This window comes from Thamnophis elegans, chromosome 13 (genome assembly GCF_009769535.1).
Source record: "Thamnophis elegans isolate rThaEle1 chromosome 13, rThaEle1.pri, whole genome shotgun sequence".
Taxonomy (NCBI): domain Eukaryota; kingdom Metazoa; phylum Chordata; class Lepidosauria; order Squamata; family Colubridae; genus Thamnophis; species Thamnophis elegans.
Window position 1 is genome coordinate 17348369 of NC_045553.1, and position 17386 is coordinate 17365754.

The window sequence follows — 17386 nt, forward strand, 5'->3', positions numbered from 1 at the left end:
AGTATGTAATATAAAGAATAAAGCCCACAGCAGCCGGGCATCATCCAAACAACAATCAATGTAGAAGAACAAATGTCACAATGGTTGTAAGTTGAGACACACATGACCAACACCATTTGGGGATTTTTTTGCAATGGTCATTATGCAAACACTGCGGTCGTTAAGTGAATCCATTTTTTGCCAGAAACCAGGCCAATTTCCATCACTGTGACTGATCCTAATTCAAGGACCAGCTGCAGAGGCCTCTCCATGCTGTGGAGGCCTGGGAGCTCTCCCACACTCAGCTTCCCTGAGCTCCTGGGAGCAGAGCAGGAAAGGGGTCCTGGCCTTGAGCAGGGCCTGTGGCTGAAACTGCGGGTGTCCAAGTCTCAGGCCCCAGCGCCCCTTATTCCTGGCCTCCTCTGGTGCAGGTTGTTCTGGGGAAGAGGGAGTAAGGGAGGGGGAGGGTCCCCTGTGCCTACCTGTGATGACCTCTCCCCCTTCCTTTCTCAGGAGGGATGAGGAAGGCCTGCTGATGACAGCCCAGCAGGTCTTTGAGGAGTTCATCTGCCAGCGTCTCATGCAGGGATACCAACTCATTGTGCAGACCAAGCCCCAGAAGCCAGCAGTGGTCCAGCCCCCATTGAGCAGCAGCCCCCTGTACAGCAGAGGTGAGTCCCCACATTGGGAGGTAGTTTGGACGTGGGCAGCCAAGGGCACATGGACCAGGGAGAGGCTGAAGGTAACCAGCCATTGACCTGTCTGAGCATGAAACATCATGGACCTGATCAAGTGTATGATGTGCCCAGTCTGATGAGAGCCCATCTGAACACAAAGCTGCTCGGAAGCAAAAAGCATCCTGGGATGGTACCCAGGATCCAGGAAGATCCAGGATCTGCCCTGGACCAGATGAAAGTCAAGGAATGGTGGATGGTTAAAAGTTCCAAGACTGGGATTTGGATTTTCCTACTCAGGAACCAAATTATAGCAATTGTCCATGACTTGTCCATGTCCATGATGAAAACCAGCTGGTCCAGGAGAAATAAGAAGGGAATAGGAGAAAAAGAGAAGCTCTGTGTAAGTTGGGAGAACTGTGTGAAGTGTGTAAAAGGTGTGTGTGTGTGTGTGTGTGTGTGTGTATGTGTGTGTGTAAAGTGTGTTTCTCTGCCCTTGGCATTATATTTGCCCCTCCTACTTGCTGCATCTCTCTGTCTCTGCCTTGATGGGAAATCTTTCTAGACAGAATCAAGCTGTTTCAAGACAACGTAGAGAAACGGTGTGATTGCTAATTTCAATCTGCTTACATTTTTTGGGGGAAATGATCTGCACTTCTCCTGTGCGCTGCTTGGGGAATCCAAGCATGGGTTAACTTTGTCCATTAGCCTAGAGACTGAGTTATGTAAATGTTGACCACGCCTCCTCTGACTGGATGGGTCAGTTTTTTAACTCAGTCCAGCCAGAAGAGACGTATAGCAATTTTCTCTAGACTAATCGACAAAATTCTCCCTTATTTCTTGGATTCAGTGATCATTAAGAACGGTTTGAATTGAGAAGGCGGGGCTTAGCAGTGAGAAGACGGAGTTTCAGGCTATTCCTGAAATTCCTCTATTCCGAAGGATTTTTGGACGGGTTCTTTGAACTCTAGCTGTCCCGGAGACGACAGTGAAGGTGAGGAGAGACCCAGGACCTCAGAGACACCCGCAAAGTCTCTGGGGGGTGGTATTAACTCCTCGTGCCAATTCCTTTCTGGATTAGCTGCGTGCTAACTGAAACTGCAGGTTGCCCCTAAGAATGGTAGAAGTGATGTCATCTGGTAAGCTGATTTTATTATTCAAGAGAGACTGTCCGCATTAAAAGCTTAAGCTAATTGAAACCAAAGAATAGAAGAATTTAGCGGCGAATTGGTTTTTTTTTAATGGATTTATGGCTGGTGGCTACTTTACTTCTTAAACGCTTCAAGAAACTCTCCGACATCCTCCCCCCTCTGACTCTCCCTAAGTGGATCGTAAAGTTTATTTTCTACTAATTAGACCTTCACGATCTGACATCTTTATTACTTGGCTCTGTTTACGATCAGATAAGATTGCTCAGCTTGCAAAGAGACTAAGAAAAGTGCTTCGAAGTTTGTGGAAAAAAAAGAGCTTGCAATTTTTAACTGCGACACATCATGGCGTCTCAAAATACCTCTAAGATTTCACTCCAGATTCTTTTTTCCGCATGTCAAGAGCTTTTTGACTCTTATCAGAGACTGGAAAGAAAATTGGATCATCTGATTTTAAAATATGAAGTAAAAACTGAGATCGTTGAATGTTTAAATGTTCCTGAAATACAAATGGAAAATGTGAGAAATGGTGTCTGGTCTATCTCAGAGGAAGAAAGGAGGGGGGGAGCTATAAAGAAGACTCATTTAAAGAGACAGAGTGCAGGAGGAATGGAAAATCCACCCTTGAGAATTAAAGTCAATTTGAAAAATTTTACAAGCCCGGGACAACATTATTATTTCATCACTGACATTCAGAGTCAAAAGGTGCGAAGATATCTTTGTCTGGATTTGCTTATAAAAACATTTGGTAAATTTATCCAACGAATGACTATTGGACTGAGAAAATCTCGCTGTTGGAGGGACACAGGCTGACAGATGGGAGAATACAACTTAAAATTAGCTAAATCTGATTACTTTAATTTGTAATAGATATAGCTGAATAATAATTAACATTGATGGTAATGTATATAATATGGAATTGGCTAATAGACTGAAGAATACAATTGAAATCTAGCTAAACCTAATTGCTCTCTTTGTAACAGATATAGCTGAATAATAACTGATATTGATAGTAATGTATATAATGTGGAGTTGATATGATATATAACAATTGGATATGAGAAAATATTTTTGAATTATACATAAAGAGTATTAACTACAACAATTATTACTATTATAAAAACTAAATAAAATACATACAATCAAATGTTAATCAATACTGGGAAAATGTTATGATATATGATATAATTAAATATTATGGATGTTCAGCTAAAATAGGATATGAGGATTTGATGCTAATAGAGGATTTTACAAGCAAGTAAATGAAAGGTCAGCATGTGTTATGGATTAACTCTTTGGCATAGTTAAGGATGAAGGATGTTTAAATAACTATAGGTAATTAAAACTGAAGGTATAATGATGTTAATATGGTAAACATTTGAGTCAAGATATTTGAATTAATATGAGTTAATGGAAGAGAAGCACCAAAGCATGTTGTAACCAGCTGATATACTTCTTCTTTTTTTAAAATAGATACCTGTGTTTTGTTTTCCTTTCCTGCCTTGTCCTTTGTAGTTTTTGTCTTTTTTTGTTTTATTTTTTCTTGCCTTTTCTTTTTGTTTTGTTTTTCTTTTCCCACCGGTGTGGGCAGGTATTGTTCAAGATTATTACTTGCATTAATATTTTTAAATAATAAGTACAGTCAAATGAAAATGGATATATAATAATGTTTGAGGTAATATGAGTTATGTTTGTTGATTGTGGAGGATCTGTAATCGATTGATACATTTTCTACAGATGTAAAGAAAGATGCTGTACTTGTTTTACTTAAAATTAAAAAATATTTATTAAAAAAAAAAAAAGAACGGTTTGAATTGATTTATTGTGTAACGAAAGGTAGAGGCAGCAGTTCGCTGTCAGCCCGGACCTTTTTCGGCATGGGGTTGATCGTGCAAGGTTGGAGGCAGCGAAGTCCACAGGAGCAGCTCCATCTTCATACAACTGCCGCATTTTAAGCATGGGATTGGTTCGCCACTTCCCCCTTACTGATCGGGCGCATCCTGGGCTGGTTCGCCGCCCCGCGCTGTCTCGCATTGGGAGTGACCTGCCTGAGCGGCAAGGTCCATCCCCAAGCCGTTATTTATTGCCGCCATTGCCCCTTCCTTCTCGGAGCTGCTGCGGATCTCGTCAGGGTGGTCTCGGTGCCGGGAGGCTTCCAGGCACGTTGGCAGTTCGTCGGCGATTTGAATTTCGCCCTTCTAGCGCAGTCGCCATTTTGGACGGGGTTTTTGCACGTGTGCTCAGAAACAGCCAGAGGAGGCGGGGCGTGCATTTCACGCTCAAGCAGCAGCGTTACACTTACGGCCCCTCCCCTTTCCCTCACTTTCGGCTTGCTGGCTTGGTGAGGAGATTGACTTAGTGCAGCTCGTCTTTCCCATGCGGTGCCTTTGTGCGGTGGTGCAAATTCGTGGCAATTTACTATTGTGAGGTTGAGCCTTTTCAATTCTTCCCTATCACAATGGCTGATCAATCCATTTGCGGTGGTATTGTGGAGCCCGCAAGTGAATCCCGTTCCCCTGGTGAGGGAGGGGTCTAGCCCAAGGCACGGCAGGGCCGTTACCAGGGCCTCCAGCCAGAAGCCCCGGGCCTCATCCACAGCTCGGGATAAGTCCCATAAATGTAGGGATAAATCCAAGGCAGCGACTAAGACCTCTGGGGGTGCTGGCATTTCACCTCCGGTGCTACTTCCACACCGGGCCTCTCCAGTGCGCCCTACAGAACACCAAGGGTGGTCCCCTGATATTCAACTGCCCAGGGCATCTACTTCCGAGGAGGGGGTATTGGGGCCCCAATCACCCCCGGTTCTATCGGAGGTGAGTGTAGCCTCGGCCTACACTGTGCCATGTGCTGGGCCCTCTGCTACATTTACTCCTACCGCTGCAGGCCTCAGACCGGTGGAAGGCCAGGATCTGGGCCTTCCTCCTGATATTTACCAGTTAATTGCTGCAGCTATTTCTAAGGCTGTGGATGCGGAGCTGCATCGTAGAGCCCAGGTTCCAGTGGCCACTGGTACCCAGACTGGCCCTGATCCTCAGGCCATACAGGGTGATTTGTCAATTCCTCAGACAGACCCACCTTCGCCTCTGCCCTCAGTTTATAGTGAGGATTCGGCCTTAGTGGAGGAAGGTGAGGTAATAGACAGGGATTTTTCTGATGATGAAGGATTGGCTCTGGATCAGCCTAATTCTTCTGGGTTATTTCGCCCCACCTTGTTTAAGTCTTTATTGTATAAGGCGAAGACCACCACTCACATGGGGGAGGCAGCCTCTAAGGATAGCACTGCAGTTGGTCTGGATGCAACTGAACGCCTTTTTGCTGAACAGATTTCCCAGCAGGAGGTTATCCCCTCCCCCAAACTGTTTCTAGATCTTGTTCAAAAGCAGTGGGATCAACGGACTGCGGTTACCCGACCCAGCAATGGGGATAGGAAATTGTACACCTCCACTCCAGAATTAGAAGATATTCTACAATTCCCAACAGTGGATCTACCTGTTGCTGCCCTAGCTTCCCCAGCTTTAATTCCATCAGAGATTTCTGAAGGCCTGAAGGCGGAGGACCGTAAAGCCAAGTTAGTCATTCGTAAGACCCATCAGCCTGCGGCCTGGGCCTTATGTGCTACTACTGCGGCGTCCTTCTTTAATAGGACCTCCTTGGTCTGGCTCAGGCAGTTGCAGAGTAGGCTTGCCCCTGAGGACATGCGCCTTCACCAAGATATTACCAAACTGATGGCAGTTCTGGAATTTTCTGCGGATGCCACCCTTAACGTAGCGAAATTTGCATCTCGGGCTGTCGTTTCCAATGTTGCGTCCTGGCGTTTGCTATGGCTTTGCCATTGGCAAGCTGACGTTAAATCCAAGTGGCGCTTTGCCTCCACTCCCTTCAAAGGTAGGGCCTTGTTCAGATCTCTTCTAGATCCAATTCTCATTGAAATTTGGGATAAGCGTAAGGTTCACCCTTCCACCAGTGGGCGCACCAACAAGAGACAGCAGCCTTATAATAGGCGCCAGTCCTTTCGGGCTGGAGATTCAGGATTCATTACCGCCCCTTATGTTCCCCACTATAACAGGGCCTTTACCCAACCGCAGGACCGCGGCTAGGATCGCATGGGAGCCAGGGATAGGGGCCACCAGCAGAACCAGGCACAATCCCAGGCCAGAATGCCATTTTGTGGGGCTGGCAACCGGTCCTTTTGGAGGTACTGGTGACTCACAAGGGGAGGAACCCATTGGCGGGCGTCTCCTGGCCTTCACTCATCAGTAGGCGGAGACCACGTCCAACGCCTGGGCCCTTCAGGTCGTGAGGCTTGGCCTCACTCTAGAATTCCTCTCCATCCCCCCGAGATGATTCATCAAGTGCCCTGTACCCAGGTGCCCGGTGAAAAGGCATCTCATGGACACCGAAATACAACACCTCTCCATCAATGCCACAGAGCAGGTGCCAAAGGGTCAGGAGGGGCTAGGGTTTTATTCCATCTTATTCCTAGTGCCCAAGAGCTCAATCTATACATCAAGTATCAAAAATTCAAGATGCAATCCCTCAAAAGCATCTTGGCATCCATCCGCCAGGGCGGCATGATGACATCAGTTGACATCAAGGAGGCGTACCTACACGTGCCCATCTATCCGGTACATCGGAGGTTTCTATGCTTTCATTTCTCTGGCCGACACTTTCAATACCGGGCCTTACCCTTCGGCTTGTCATCGGCCCCTCGAACATTTACCAAGCTCCTGGCTGCTGTAGTGGCGTCGCTTCGCTCAGTCCCGATTCGAGTGAATTGTTACCTAGACGACATCTTGGTTTTGTCTCCATCTCGGAACCAGGCCCCTACGGGATCTACAGGTAACAATGGACTCACTACAGAGACACGGGTTCGTCCTGAACCTCCCCAAGAGTCACCTGCAGCCGACCACATTGTTGCTCCACTGGGGACCATCATCAATTCCGTGACGTGCGAAGTGTCTCTGTCTCCAGAAAGATGACAGAGCATCCAGCACCTGGTGAGTCAGGTATTATCTCAGAGACTCTTACCACTGGCAACGCTTTCCCACCTACTCGGGAAAATGATTTCCTGTATCAACATTGTTCCCTGGGCCAGGTTCCATGCCCGCCCACTTCAATGGTTCCTGCTCCCCTTCCAGAGGGCACACACCAGGCATTCCCAGATCAAGGTTCGGCTCCTGCCCAAGCCTCTCAGGTCCCTCCGGTGGTGGACATCCTCCAAACTTCTCAAGGGGTGTCCATTCAAGGAACCGGACCGCATCCAAGTTACAACGGATGCTAGTCTATTCGGGTGGGGGGCCCATGCCCTGGACCGAGTCACACAGGGCCGCTGGTCGAATCGAGAGCTGAGAAACAGCATCAATTGGCTGGAACTCCGGGCCATCCGCCTAGCCCTCCAAGAGTTCTGGGACATAGTGTCACACAACCACATACTGGTCTTTACCGACAATGTGGCCTCCAAGGCTCATGTCAACCGCCAAGGGGGCACCCACTCCAGGGCCCTGATGTTGGAGGCGGAGAAACTACATCAATGGGCAGAGAACAGTTTGTCAATTCGGGCGGAGCACATCTCGGGCAACTCCAACACACAGGCGGACTGGCTGAGCAGGGCCACTGTGGATCAAGCGGAGTGGCAACTCCACCCCGATCTATTCCAGGAGCTCTCTTGCCAGTTCGGCCAACCCAAGGTGGACCTGTTTGCCCAGCCTCACAACTCGCAACTACCGTGATTTTACATCAGGTACCAGACTCCTGGGGCAGAAAGGGTGGATGCTCTATGCAGTCCATGGCCAGGCGGCCTTCCCACCTCTCCTTCCACTGGTCATTCAAAAGATCCTGATGGAGCAGGCGGAAGTTCCATTGGTGGCTCCGATGTGACCCCGGCGTCCCTGGTACGCAGACCTCATGTACCTGTCGGTCTCACGCCCGTGGAGGATTCCGGACAATCAGATCGAGCTCAACCAGGGGGCTCTCATCCACCCGAACCCCCAGCTGCTACAGTTAGCCGTGTGGCACGTGAGCAGGCTATTCTAACCAGACTACACTACTCAAGTAAGATTATTAACACTATTCAAGCGGCCCGTCACCCATCTACTACTCATATATACGAGGCCACCTGGCAGGCCTTCTGCAGGTGGTGCCGCTGCACCGGAGCTGACCCTCTCAAGGCTTCGGTGCCCCAAGTCTTGGACTTTTTGCAAACAGGACTTGACAAGGGTTTAGTACCCAACACTCTTCGCCAGCAGGTCGCAGCCTTAGCCACGGTGATTGGGGGCAGCCATGGCCGTGCATTGCCTCAACACTCACAGGTCAAATCCTTTTTGAAAGGTGCAGCTAATTTCAGACCTCAGACTGTGCATCGTTACTCTACTTGGGACATGACCTTGGTGCTCAGGGCTCTTACGGCCTCCCCATTCGTGTCCATTAAATCCATCAGCCTTCGCTTACTGACTCTTAAGACTGTGTTTTTGGTGGCCATCACATCGGCCAGGAGGGTGTCTGAGTTGGCGGCGCTTTCAGTTCGCGCGGATCTCTGCATATTCCATCCCAACAGAGTCGTCCTTCCTGACCTTCCTCCCAAAAATCAACACGTTATTCCACAGGGCTCAGGAGCTCGTCCTCCAGGACTTCTGCCCCCGCACTTCCCATCCGTAGGAACGCCAGTGGCACCACCTGGATGTGCGCAGGACTCTTTGGCGCTATGTGAAGCGCACTGCGTCCTTTGTATCCTTTCAACCATCATCCATGGGAGAGAAGGTGTCTTCCCATATCATCGGCCGATGATTAAAGGTGTGCATCGCTCTTGCTTATGACAGCTAATCCCGGCCGGTTCCCAGGCGCATTACTCCTCATTCTACCAGGAGTGCAGCTACCACAGCGGCCTGGGCTACGCAAGCCCTCAGTGGAGGAGATTTGCAGGGCGGCTACCTGGTCGCCGCCATCACCATTTATTCGACATTACAAGGTTGATGTGTTTGCCTCGGCTGAGGCTTCCTTTGGGCGGCGAGTGTTGCAAAGGGTGATTTCTTCTCCGGGGCACCCTGACCAGCCTAGCTCCCACCCTGGCACTTAATTGCTTTGGCATGTCCCATGCTTGGATTCCCCAAGCAGCGCACAGGAGAACGACCATTGACTTATCTGAACAGTCCTTCTATGTGCGCTGCGAGGGGAATCCAAACCTGCCCGCAGCTTCGGCTGCCCAGGGCTACCTCAAGACTCTGACTCGAGGACTGACCTTGCTCTGCTTAATGACTTGACTTACTCTGGACGTGACTATTAAGGCTTGTTTTTGGCTACGGCCATCATTGACATTGCTACACATCGTTAACTTGCTGACTTCGTACAAACTAACCCATCCAGTCAGAGGAGGCGTGGTCAACATTTACATAACTCAGTCTCTAGGCTAATGGACAAAGTTAACCCGGCAGGCCTGGGGCTGCTAAATCTTTCAGCCCCATTCGAAGGGTATGACTGTTGCTGCTTTTAAAATGTGTTTGTCTTCTTATTTTTTATTTTCATTTTGTACCCCTCTTCCCTTTTTGATTGTTAGCCGCCCTGAGTCTCTCGGGAATAGGGCGGCATACAAACCGAACAAATCAAATCAAATCAATCAAACCCATGCTTGGATTCCCCTCGCAGCGCACATAGAAGGACCGTTCAGGTAAGTCAACGGTCGTTCTAAGTAATCTTTTTTCTCCGCCCAGGTCTTGTGTCACGCAATCGACCTGAGGAGGATGACCAGTACTGGCTGAGCATGGGCCGGACCTTCCATAAAGTGACCCTGAAGGACAAAATCATCACGGTCACTCGGTATCTACCAAAGTGAGTATCTGTTCCTGTCCACTCTTTGATTAGGCAATGGGAGCCACTGGAAGTCTTGCAGGGTCTTCATTGTTCTTTAGGGCAGGGCCTCCATTCTTGGCAATTTTGTGGACTTCAACTTCCAGCATGGCTGACCGAGGAATTCTGGGAGTTGAAGTCCACAAGCCTCAAATTTGCCAACATTGGAGGCATCTGTTTTAGAGCGTTGGAAAAGAATCCTGAAAGCCTGTCAGAGCCCTTGCTCTTCACCCTAACACAGACAATGCATCCGGTAGCCTCACCCGTCGGCTTTATATTCCCTGGGGAAGTCAGCGGGCCATTCATAATTAGCAGGGGTCATCAGGTTTCACGGTCTTGTGCATGAGAGTAGGAAAGTCGGTGAAAGGCATTGCCTAATCAGCTACTTTTATGTTAAGAGACCTCCCCTCGTGGCATCTGACTTGAAAAGGCTTGCTTTCATGTTTTTGTTCCCTTTAGGTACCCGTATGAATCTACCCAGATCAATTACACTTACAGCCTGTGTCCTTCCCACTCAGACTCCGAGTTTGTCTCTTGCTGGGTGGACTTCTCCCACGAGAGGTTAGAGGAATATAAGTGGAATTACCTGGATCAGTACATCTGCTCGGCTGGTTCGGAGGATTTCAGGTAAGCAGAGGGCCTTGGTTCCCCAACTCTTTAAATAGTGCATAGGAAGCACCTGGTTCTTTAAAAGGATGCCCTTGTGAGGGGTCCCAAAGGTAGGATGGCCAGTCTAACTGAAATAATGCTGGTTTATTGTAAGACTCATTGACTAAAACTACAACTCTGAAGATACAAACCACTTCTAACTGCTTGATCCATTCGTGCGGATCCTTTTTAAGTTTCTTTCTCTGTCCGTTTAAGCCCCTAGGGACTCCTGTCTCTCTTGCCTGGTTGCTTCGTAGGCAGCTTCTCTTCCCCTCGTCTCCCAAGGTCACCCACACAGTGCATTACAGAACATGAGGGAGAAATAAGGTTTTTGCTCATCGTTCTTGCATTTCACAGAGAATTTGGAATTAATAATAATCACAGCTGCATCAGCAATGTGCATTCTCCGTTAACCCAAATTCAGAGGGTCCTGTAGTCTCAGCTAGAAGGATAAGGCTCTGTTTCAATTAGCGATCTCCCGGATTCTGACATGTGGGAAGTGCCATCTCTAAATCAGGGAACAACCCTTGCAGCGGGAGGGATAGCAAGATATGTAGAGAATATTTGTAGCTCAGGATTGAAATGAGGGGCCCTTGGTGCTCTCTCAGCCTGGTTGTTTTCTTTTGTTACCCAAACTAGGTAACATCATCAGAACTAGTGATGCTAGCTAGTTAGTGCTAGTGATCAGAGCTAGTGGTAGCACTGATGATGTTGACTACTTTGGGAAATGAAATGTCTGCAAGAAAACATCCAAGCCCAGAAAGCACCCAGGATGCCTTTAGCAGTATTGGGCCAGGAGGACGAAGCGTCTGACCTGGAGCAACACCTTGTGTTTGCTCCTGGGTGTGTCAGAGGTTAAGGGAGAATGTAGAGAAGGGAGTTAAAAGAGGTTGATGAAAGGCCATGGGGAATGAGAGGAGGGGAGCATCGCTGTGCAGGATCTTGAAAGATCTTTCACCTGGGTCTCTATTTTTCAAAATGAGCCAAAGCGTTCCAAAAAAAACCTGGAGGAAAAAAAATGGAAGTCATTTCAGTATTAATAGGAGACATTTGCAGTTGCCCAGTAAGAAAAGATGCTCTGGACTTTCTCTTTAGGCTTATTGCTCCTGTGTGGGAAACCAGAGGCTGGAAGCTCAGATGTCCACCGATTCCCTGGAACTGGATTCAGGGCCTGGGGAGAGGAAAGATGAGGAAGGATGTCCAAGGCGTGGCTTTCTTTTCCCCTGCAGCGATAAACGTGCTGCTGTAATAGATTCCATGACTTGCCATCTGCAAATCCCTTTTTGCATTTTGGTTGTTATTTTTTTACATGAATGAAGACAAACATACAAGTCCCAGGATAAAAGTTGCAGGATCCAGTCTGAGTCGGTCATCGGGGCCAAAGGTTTTTTCTTCTTCCAAGCTTTTGGGAAACCATCATCAGGGAAATTCTCTCTCTCCAAAATGTCTGGAGGGAAATATCTAACTATTCTAGAGAGAGTGCTTCCCTGATGATGGGCTCCAGCACGAGCCCAAAAACCTGGAAGAAGAAACTTTTGGTCCCGGCGATTGAATCCTGCATTATGACTTTTAATACAAATATGACTTTCCTGATCTGTATCTCTTAATATTTCAAGATATGGAATAGATTTAATAAACGACCCTCCTGGCAATTCAATGCTCATACCTCTTATCATTTTGGGGCAGAAGAAAAACCCTGTTTTGGACACTTATCCTTCCAGATGGCCCAGTGGGGAAGGGCCTCTCTTCCTTCCAGGCTTTTAATATTTAAAGGTTTAAACTGAAGGTTGCGGGGACAAGAGAGCTTTTGAAACCGTCACTGGGAAACGTCTGTGTCCAATGACAGCCTGTGATAGCCCCATGGAGGAAACCACTGATTTGATCTCGCCCCCCCATGGCTGCCGCTTTCTCTCCACGCAGCCTGATTGAGTCGCTCAAATTCTGGCGGACACGTTTCCTGCTCCTGCCGGCCTGCATCAGCGCCACCAAGCGCATCATGGAAGGCGAAGCCCACTGTGACATCTATGGCAGCCAGGCTCGCTCCGACGAAGAGGAGTGGCAGCTTTTGGACGGCTTCATTCGCTTTGTGGAAGGGCTGAACCGCATCCGCAGGCGGCACCGTTCAGACCGGATCATCCGGGTAAGTCAGGGCACTCCGTCCGGGAGCTTCGAGGGGCTTGGGGTTCCCCACTCGACCTCTGGTTGCAGAACAGAACTGGGCTGGGATTCCATTGTAGAAGGAGCACAAGGGTGTCTCATCCTATTGGCCAATGGAGTTTTTTTTTTAAGAAAAGGAGGATGAAAAGGTCTCCTCCTCCCAAGTGAAGAAAGTAAGATTTCATTTACCTGTCAGATTTGTTTCCTGCTGAATCTTCCCGTGTCTCATCAACTCAACACAATAAAAACCATCTAGTTCAGATGACCGTCCTTGGAAGATTGTGCAATGCCTGCACCTCTGCTTTCAAGAAAGGGATGGAACAAATTCTCTCTGTTGTTGGAGCTGCTGTCCATCATAGATAAAAGGCAGAAAGCTCCCAAAACATTTCCAGAGTCCTTTGGGAAAATTCAAGGCTGTCCTAAAACTGACCCACCCCCCTTTCAGGTCCCCATGAGAATCTCTTCTCTTTCCCTCCTCTCGCTGACTCTTTGTTGTCTTCCTCCTGTCCAGAAAGGTCCTGTAATGAAAGGCCTGCAGATCACCAGTCCCCTTCCTGCCCCCTCTCTGGAACCTCCAGGGCCGCCTCCGCTGGCCAAGAAGGGGACCTCGGCACTCTCGGCTCTCTTGGAGATGGAGGCCAGCCAGAGGTGAGTTCCCGGAGAAGCACACCTGCACGGGATTGTGTCACTCTCTCCATATATGCATCCACCCATCCCAGTTTCTCAGTTTAGGAACCTGCATGCTTCATATCTGTCCGGCACGGAAGTGGTTCAGCCAATCAGTGAGTTGGATCCCTCTGGAAGAACCTCTGAGTGCATAGGATCTACTTCATGTATGCACACTTGTTAACTCTCTCTGGAGTCTTCCACCCTTTTCATGCCTCAATAATCTGACACAAGTCAAATCTTGTGTCAAGGCTCCGACTAAGGAGCCCAAGCAAATCTGATCCCTGAGACTAGGATCCTTCTTATCCTCCTGTGGGGCGCGGTTTCAGTACAACCAAACTATGAGACAACTCCATCCCCAAGTGTCAATTTGGCCAATTGGGCACTTCTTCCCCAACCTCATCTGTTGCCAGTAGAGATGACCTTGGTCCTCAAGAGAAAGCTCTCTGTTGTGTCTAGTAAGGCATTCCAACCTCCCTTCCCCTCTGGGTGGCCACTGAGGAAAATGGCTGCTGCCAGGTTCGGTTCGAAGTTGACATCTGCATCATAGATAGCAAGGATGACACAGGGCCTTTCATATCATCAAAGTTTGAATAGCAAAAAACCCTTTACGACCTGTGGATTTCAACTCCCAGAATTAGGAGTAATGACTAACACCTTGAAGGGGATCAAGAAACAAATAGGCAACAGTGCAGCTCGTGCAACAGCAGTGTTGCATGTGTCACCCAAGGGGCCTCCAGATCTCTCCACAGTGCTGTCTTTTATGCCAGCTGTAACTTCTGAATATTCTTCAAGGGTAGCCCCAGGTAGACCACATTGCAGTAATCCAACCAAGAGATGACCCGGTGCATAAGTGACTGCCCTTAAAATGCTCACTTTTACTTTTGAAATAATCATATGGGTCCAATTTTGTATGAGGCATTTTATTTGTTTGTTTGTTTAATTAATTAATTAATTTGTTTGCCACCCATCTTATCACAAGAAGACTGGGTGACTTACAGTGTTAAAAGAATAAAAAAATGCAAAAATATGTATTCAGGTAGTCCTTAATTTACAACCACAATTGAGCCCAGAATTTATGTTGCTAAGTGAGACATTTGTTAAGTGAGTTTTGCCCCATTTTACAATTTTTCTGGCCACACCTGTTAAGTGAATCACTGCAGTTGTTAAATTAACATGATTCTTAAGTAAATTTGGCTTCCCCACTGACTGTGCTTGTCAGAAGTTCACCCCAAAATAATCATATGACCCCAGGACTGCGACTGTCGTAAATATGAACCAGTCATCAAGCATCTGAAAATCATGTGACCATGGGGATGCCAGAAGGATCATAAGTGTGAAAAATGGTCATGCCACTTTTTTCAGTGCTGTTATAACTTGAAACAGTCACTAAATGAACGTTTCTTCTACAGTGAAGGCTGAGAGATTTTCAGGAACTTCTTTGGCTTGTTTCTAGGATATTGGGGGAACAACAAGCCACAGTCCTTGCTGGGAAGACCTCTGTTCAGCCAGCGGAGACGGGCAGCATCGCCATGACACCCACCTACATGGACAGTCCACGGAAGGTGAGGACGGAAGCTTCAGCGCAATGACACACTCCTGCATGGGGCTCCGTGCACGAGGCTTGCATGTGCCCTCTTTTAACCACTGACAGGGTCACCAATCGGAGATAAGAGTCTTGACACCAGATCAGGTGGACGAGGTATATGTGAAAGAGGCCGTACGGTGGCTGAGGAATTTTCGGAATCAAAGTCCACCCATCTTAAAAGTGGCCAAGGTTGAGGAGCACTGAGCCTCACAGTTAGCGAGTCTTTCAATGTTTGGGCTGTTGAGCTGAGGAGGTCCTTGCATTCTTCCAAGGTGAAAACGTGTATGTGTGTGTGTGTGTTGAAATGCTTGACCCACAGTGCAGCTTTTGCGTTGCATGCCTGTTTTGATAGTTTTGGCTCACCGCTGGGGGCTCAGCCCCAGTTGCAAGATGGCTCCCTTTGGCAAAATACAACCCTGATATTCCAGCCCCTCCTGGTTGGGTTCAGACTTGGGATGTGAATGCTGGCCCAGCCAGGGCTTTGCAACCTCCAGGTTCAGTTCCAATGCTTGGAATCTATTGTAGCTGGCCAGCTGCAAGCTGCATTCTGCAACGCATCTGCTTTTCCACCTGCTTTGAATGTCCCAGTCATTCAGCTAAACTCTCTTGGGCACTAAGTGAGACCTTGGAGAGGTTCCTGCCCCCCTGAGACAGTTGGAGCTAGCGGGCATTTCAAGAGGTTGGACTTTGAGTGGTGTGGCAGGGCCAGGACTTCCATTTCTGCTCTGACTCTCAGCTGGTCATCCCCATCTGTAAAATGGGCAGCAGAGAGACGGCCTCCTGCAGGGCAGCTGAGCCAGCTTTTCTGTCAAGGTTTGGGAGAAGATTGGATGATGGTACATTAGCACAGATTGGCACCAGGTTTTTGTTTTATGTTTGAACTGGTTGTGTTTTATAGTTTTTAAAATCACTTTCATCCTCATCCTCATTCTAGACATTGTCCATCCACTGCAGGATGAAGAAAGGCCTCTTCCACATGTTTCCAACCAATATGGCCCTGAGCTTTCTTTGGCCAGTTGAGCCCTTGATACTTGCTGATGTCCTTAATCCATCTTGTTTTAGGTCTCTTTCATGGACGCTTTTGATCTATGACCGCCTTGGTCCACCTGCCCTCAGTTCTTCTTGCTCTGTGACCAACCCATTTCTGTTTCCATTCTTTTACTCTTTTGATGATCTCGTATACTTTCGTTTGTTCTCTAATCCACGTGCAGCTCTTTATATCTTGTCTTGTGATGCCGAGCTTGTCTCTTTCCGAGGTTCTTCTCCCAGTAGGTGGAGACATCATCCAGACATGGGTATTCCAGCCAGTATCCAATAGGACTGGGTCTACCAATTGACAAGTCCCGACCTCCATGCTAGCCTCCCCAGCTTAGACTCAGTCCGTTTCCTTTGGACTGGTTGTGTCTGGTGATCTCTCCGACAGATTTATTAGTTGCAAGTAGGATTAATTGGTAATAAGTTGTAATTCGCTTTATTGGCTATTCTAAATTGATAAATTAGGTGCTTGGTGCTGAGGTTTTTTGGGTGGGATTTATTCCCTGGTCCTAACGGCTTCTGAGGAGATTGGACCCACGAGTTCTTCTCTCCAGCCTTTTTGTTGCCGTTTCGGCACCTGGCTGTGTTCCATGGAGGCTTCACCGCTCCGTTAGCCATTCAGCTTGTTTGCGGTTTCTGGGCTTTGGCCGCAGAATTGACTGTCAGCAGCCTCCGTTTCCAAGCTGTCAGCTGCCGCCGTGTCGTGCTGGGTTTGTTGTTGGAGCAGCGGATCCCCTTATCAAGGCTAAGGCTGTTTGTTGATGGCATTAGCGACTGCGAGGTTCTTTGCATCACTTGTAGCTTTTGCATCAGTTGTGAGGTGAACGCCCATGTTTCACCGGAATGTGTTGGAGCAGGTAGCACACACTGATCAAAAACCTTTCTCTTCAGACATACAGGGAGGGAGGTTGTTCTTGAAAATTATATTAGGTTGCCGAATGCCTGCCAATCACATTTAACATGCCATTTAATTTCCTTTATTGTATTGTATCACCTTCCATTGAGATCTGTTGGACAAAGAGTATTTAGTGGTCTACTACTTCTAGTTCTTCTCCAGATATAAAAAAAAATCCACTATTTGATGAATTTATTAAACATAACCTGGCTCTTTTTCAGGCTTTATTTTTAAGCCAAATGGTTCTCCTGCTTCGTTGCAGCCCTTGTAGGTGTCTTTGCAGCTCTTCTGGGTCTCGTGAGAAGAGAATAACATCATCTGCAAATGATTTAAGCGATTTAAATTGATTTTTATTCCATATTTTGCCCAGTCTAGTTTGCTAAATCCTTCTTCAAGGCAGGCTGAGAAAAGGATAGGTGATAAGTCTCCTTATCATACTCCTCGTTCTATGTTGATTTCCACTTTAAGATCATGAAGGCTAATTGGCATCCCATGTTACAGCATTTCATCCGTAACACGGTCGTTTCATCAGAGATTTTTGACTGCACAAAGTGTTTTTCCAGTGGTGCTATAGATGTACCAGATTCAAGGATGTTTTTGACAATTTGTCAAAAAATCTCTTCCAAATCTTGCAATAGAGCAAAGTGGTTTGATAATCTCAAAACAGCTCCTCTAACAGTTTATCACTCTATTTTTGTTTTTTGGTGACGTCTTTATCATTTTCATATGTTCTTTTCACAGTCTATCATCACTTTAG

General features: G+C 47.5%; 1 protein-coding gene across 9 annotated transcripts in view; it reads left to right on the forward strand.

Annotated features, from left to right (window-relative positions):
- DEPDC5 (DEP domain containing 5, GATOR1 subcomplex subunit) overlaps window positions 1-17386 on the forward strand; it is an 84512-nt gene that overhangs the window by 51544 nt on the left and 15582 nt on the right. For all 9 annotated transcript variants that reach the window (XM_032230073.1, XM_032230077.1, XM_032230076.1 and 6 more), the window contains 6 exons: window positions 493-650; window positions 9505-9622; window positions 10100-10267; window positions 12209-12428; window positions 12957-13093; window positions 14568-14676. In XM_032230073.1, the coding sequence (XP_032085964.1) occupies window positions 493-650; window positions 9505-9622; window positions 10100-10267; window positions 12209-12428; window positions 12957-13093; window positions 14568-14676 (910 nt within the window). The remainder of the gene's footprint in view (window positions 1-492; window positions 651-9504; window positions 9623-10099; window positions 10268-12208; window positions 12429-12956; window positions 13094-14567; window positions 14677-17386) is intronic.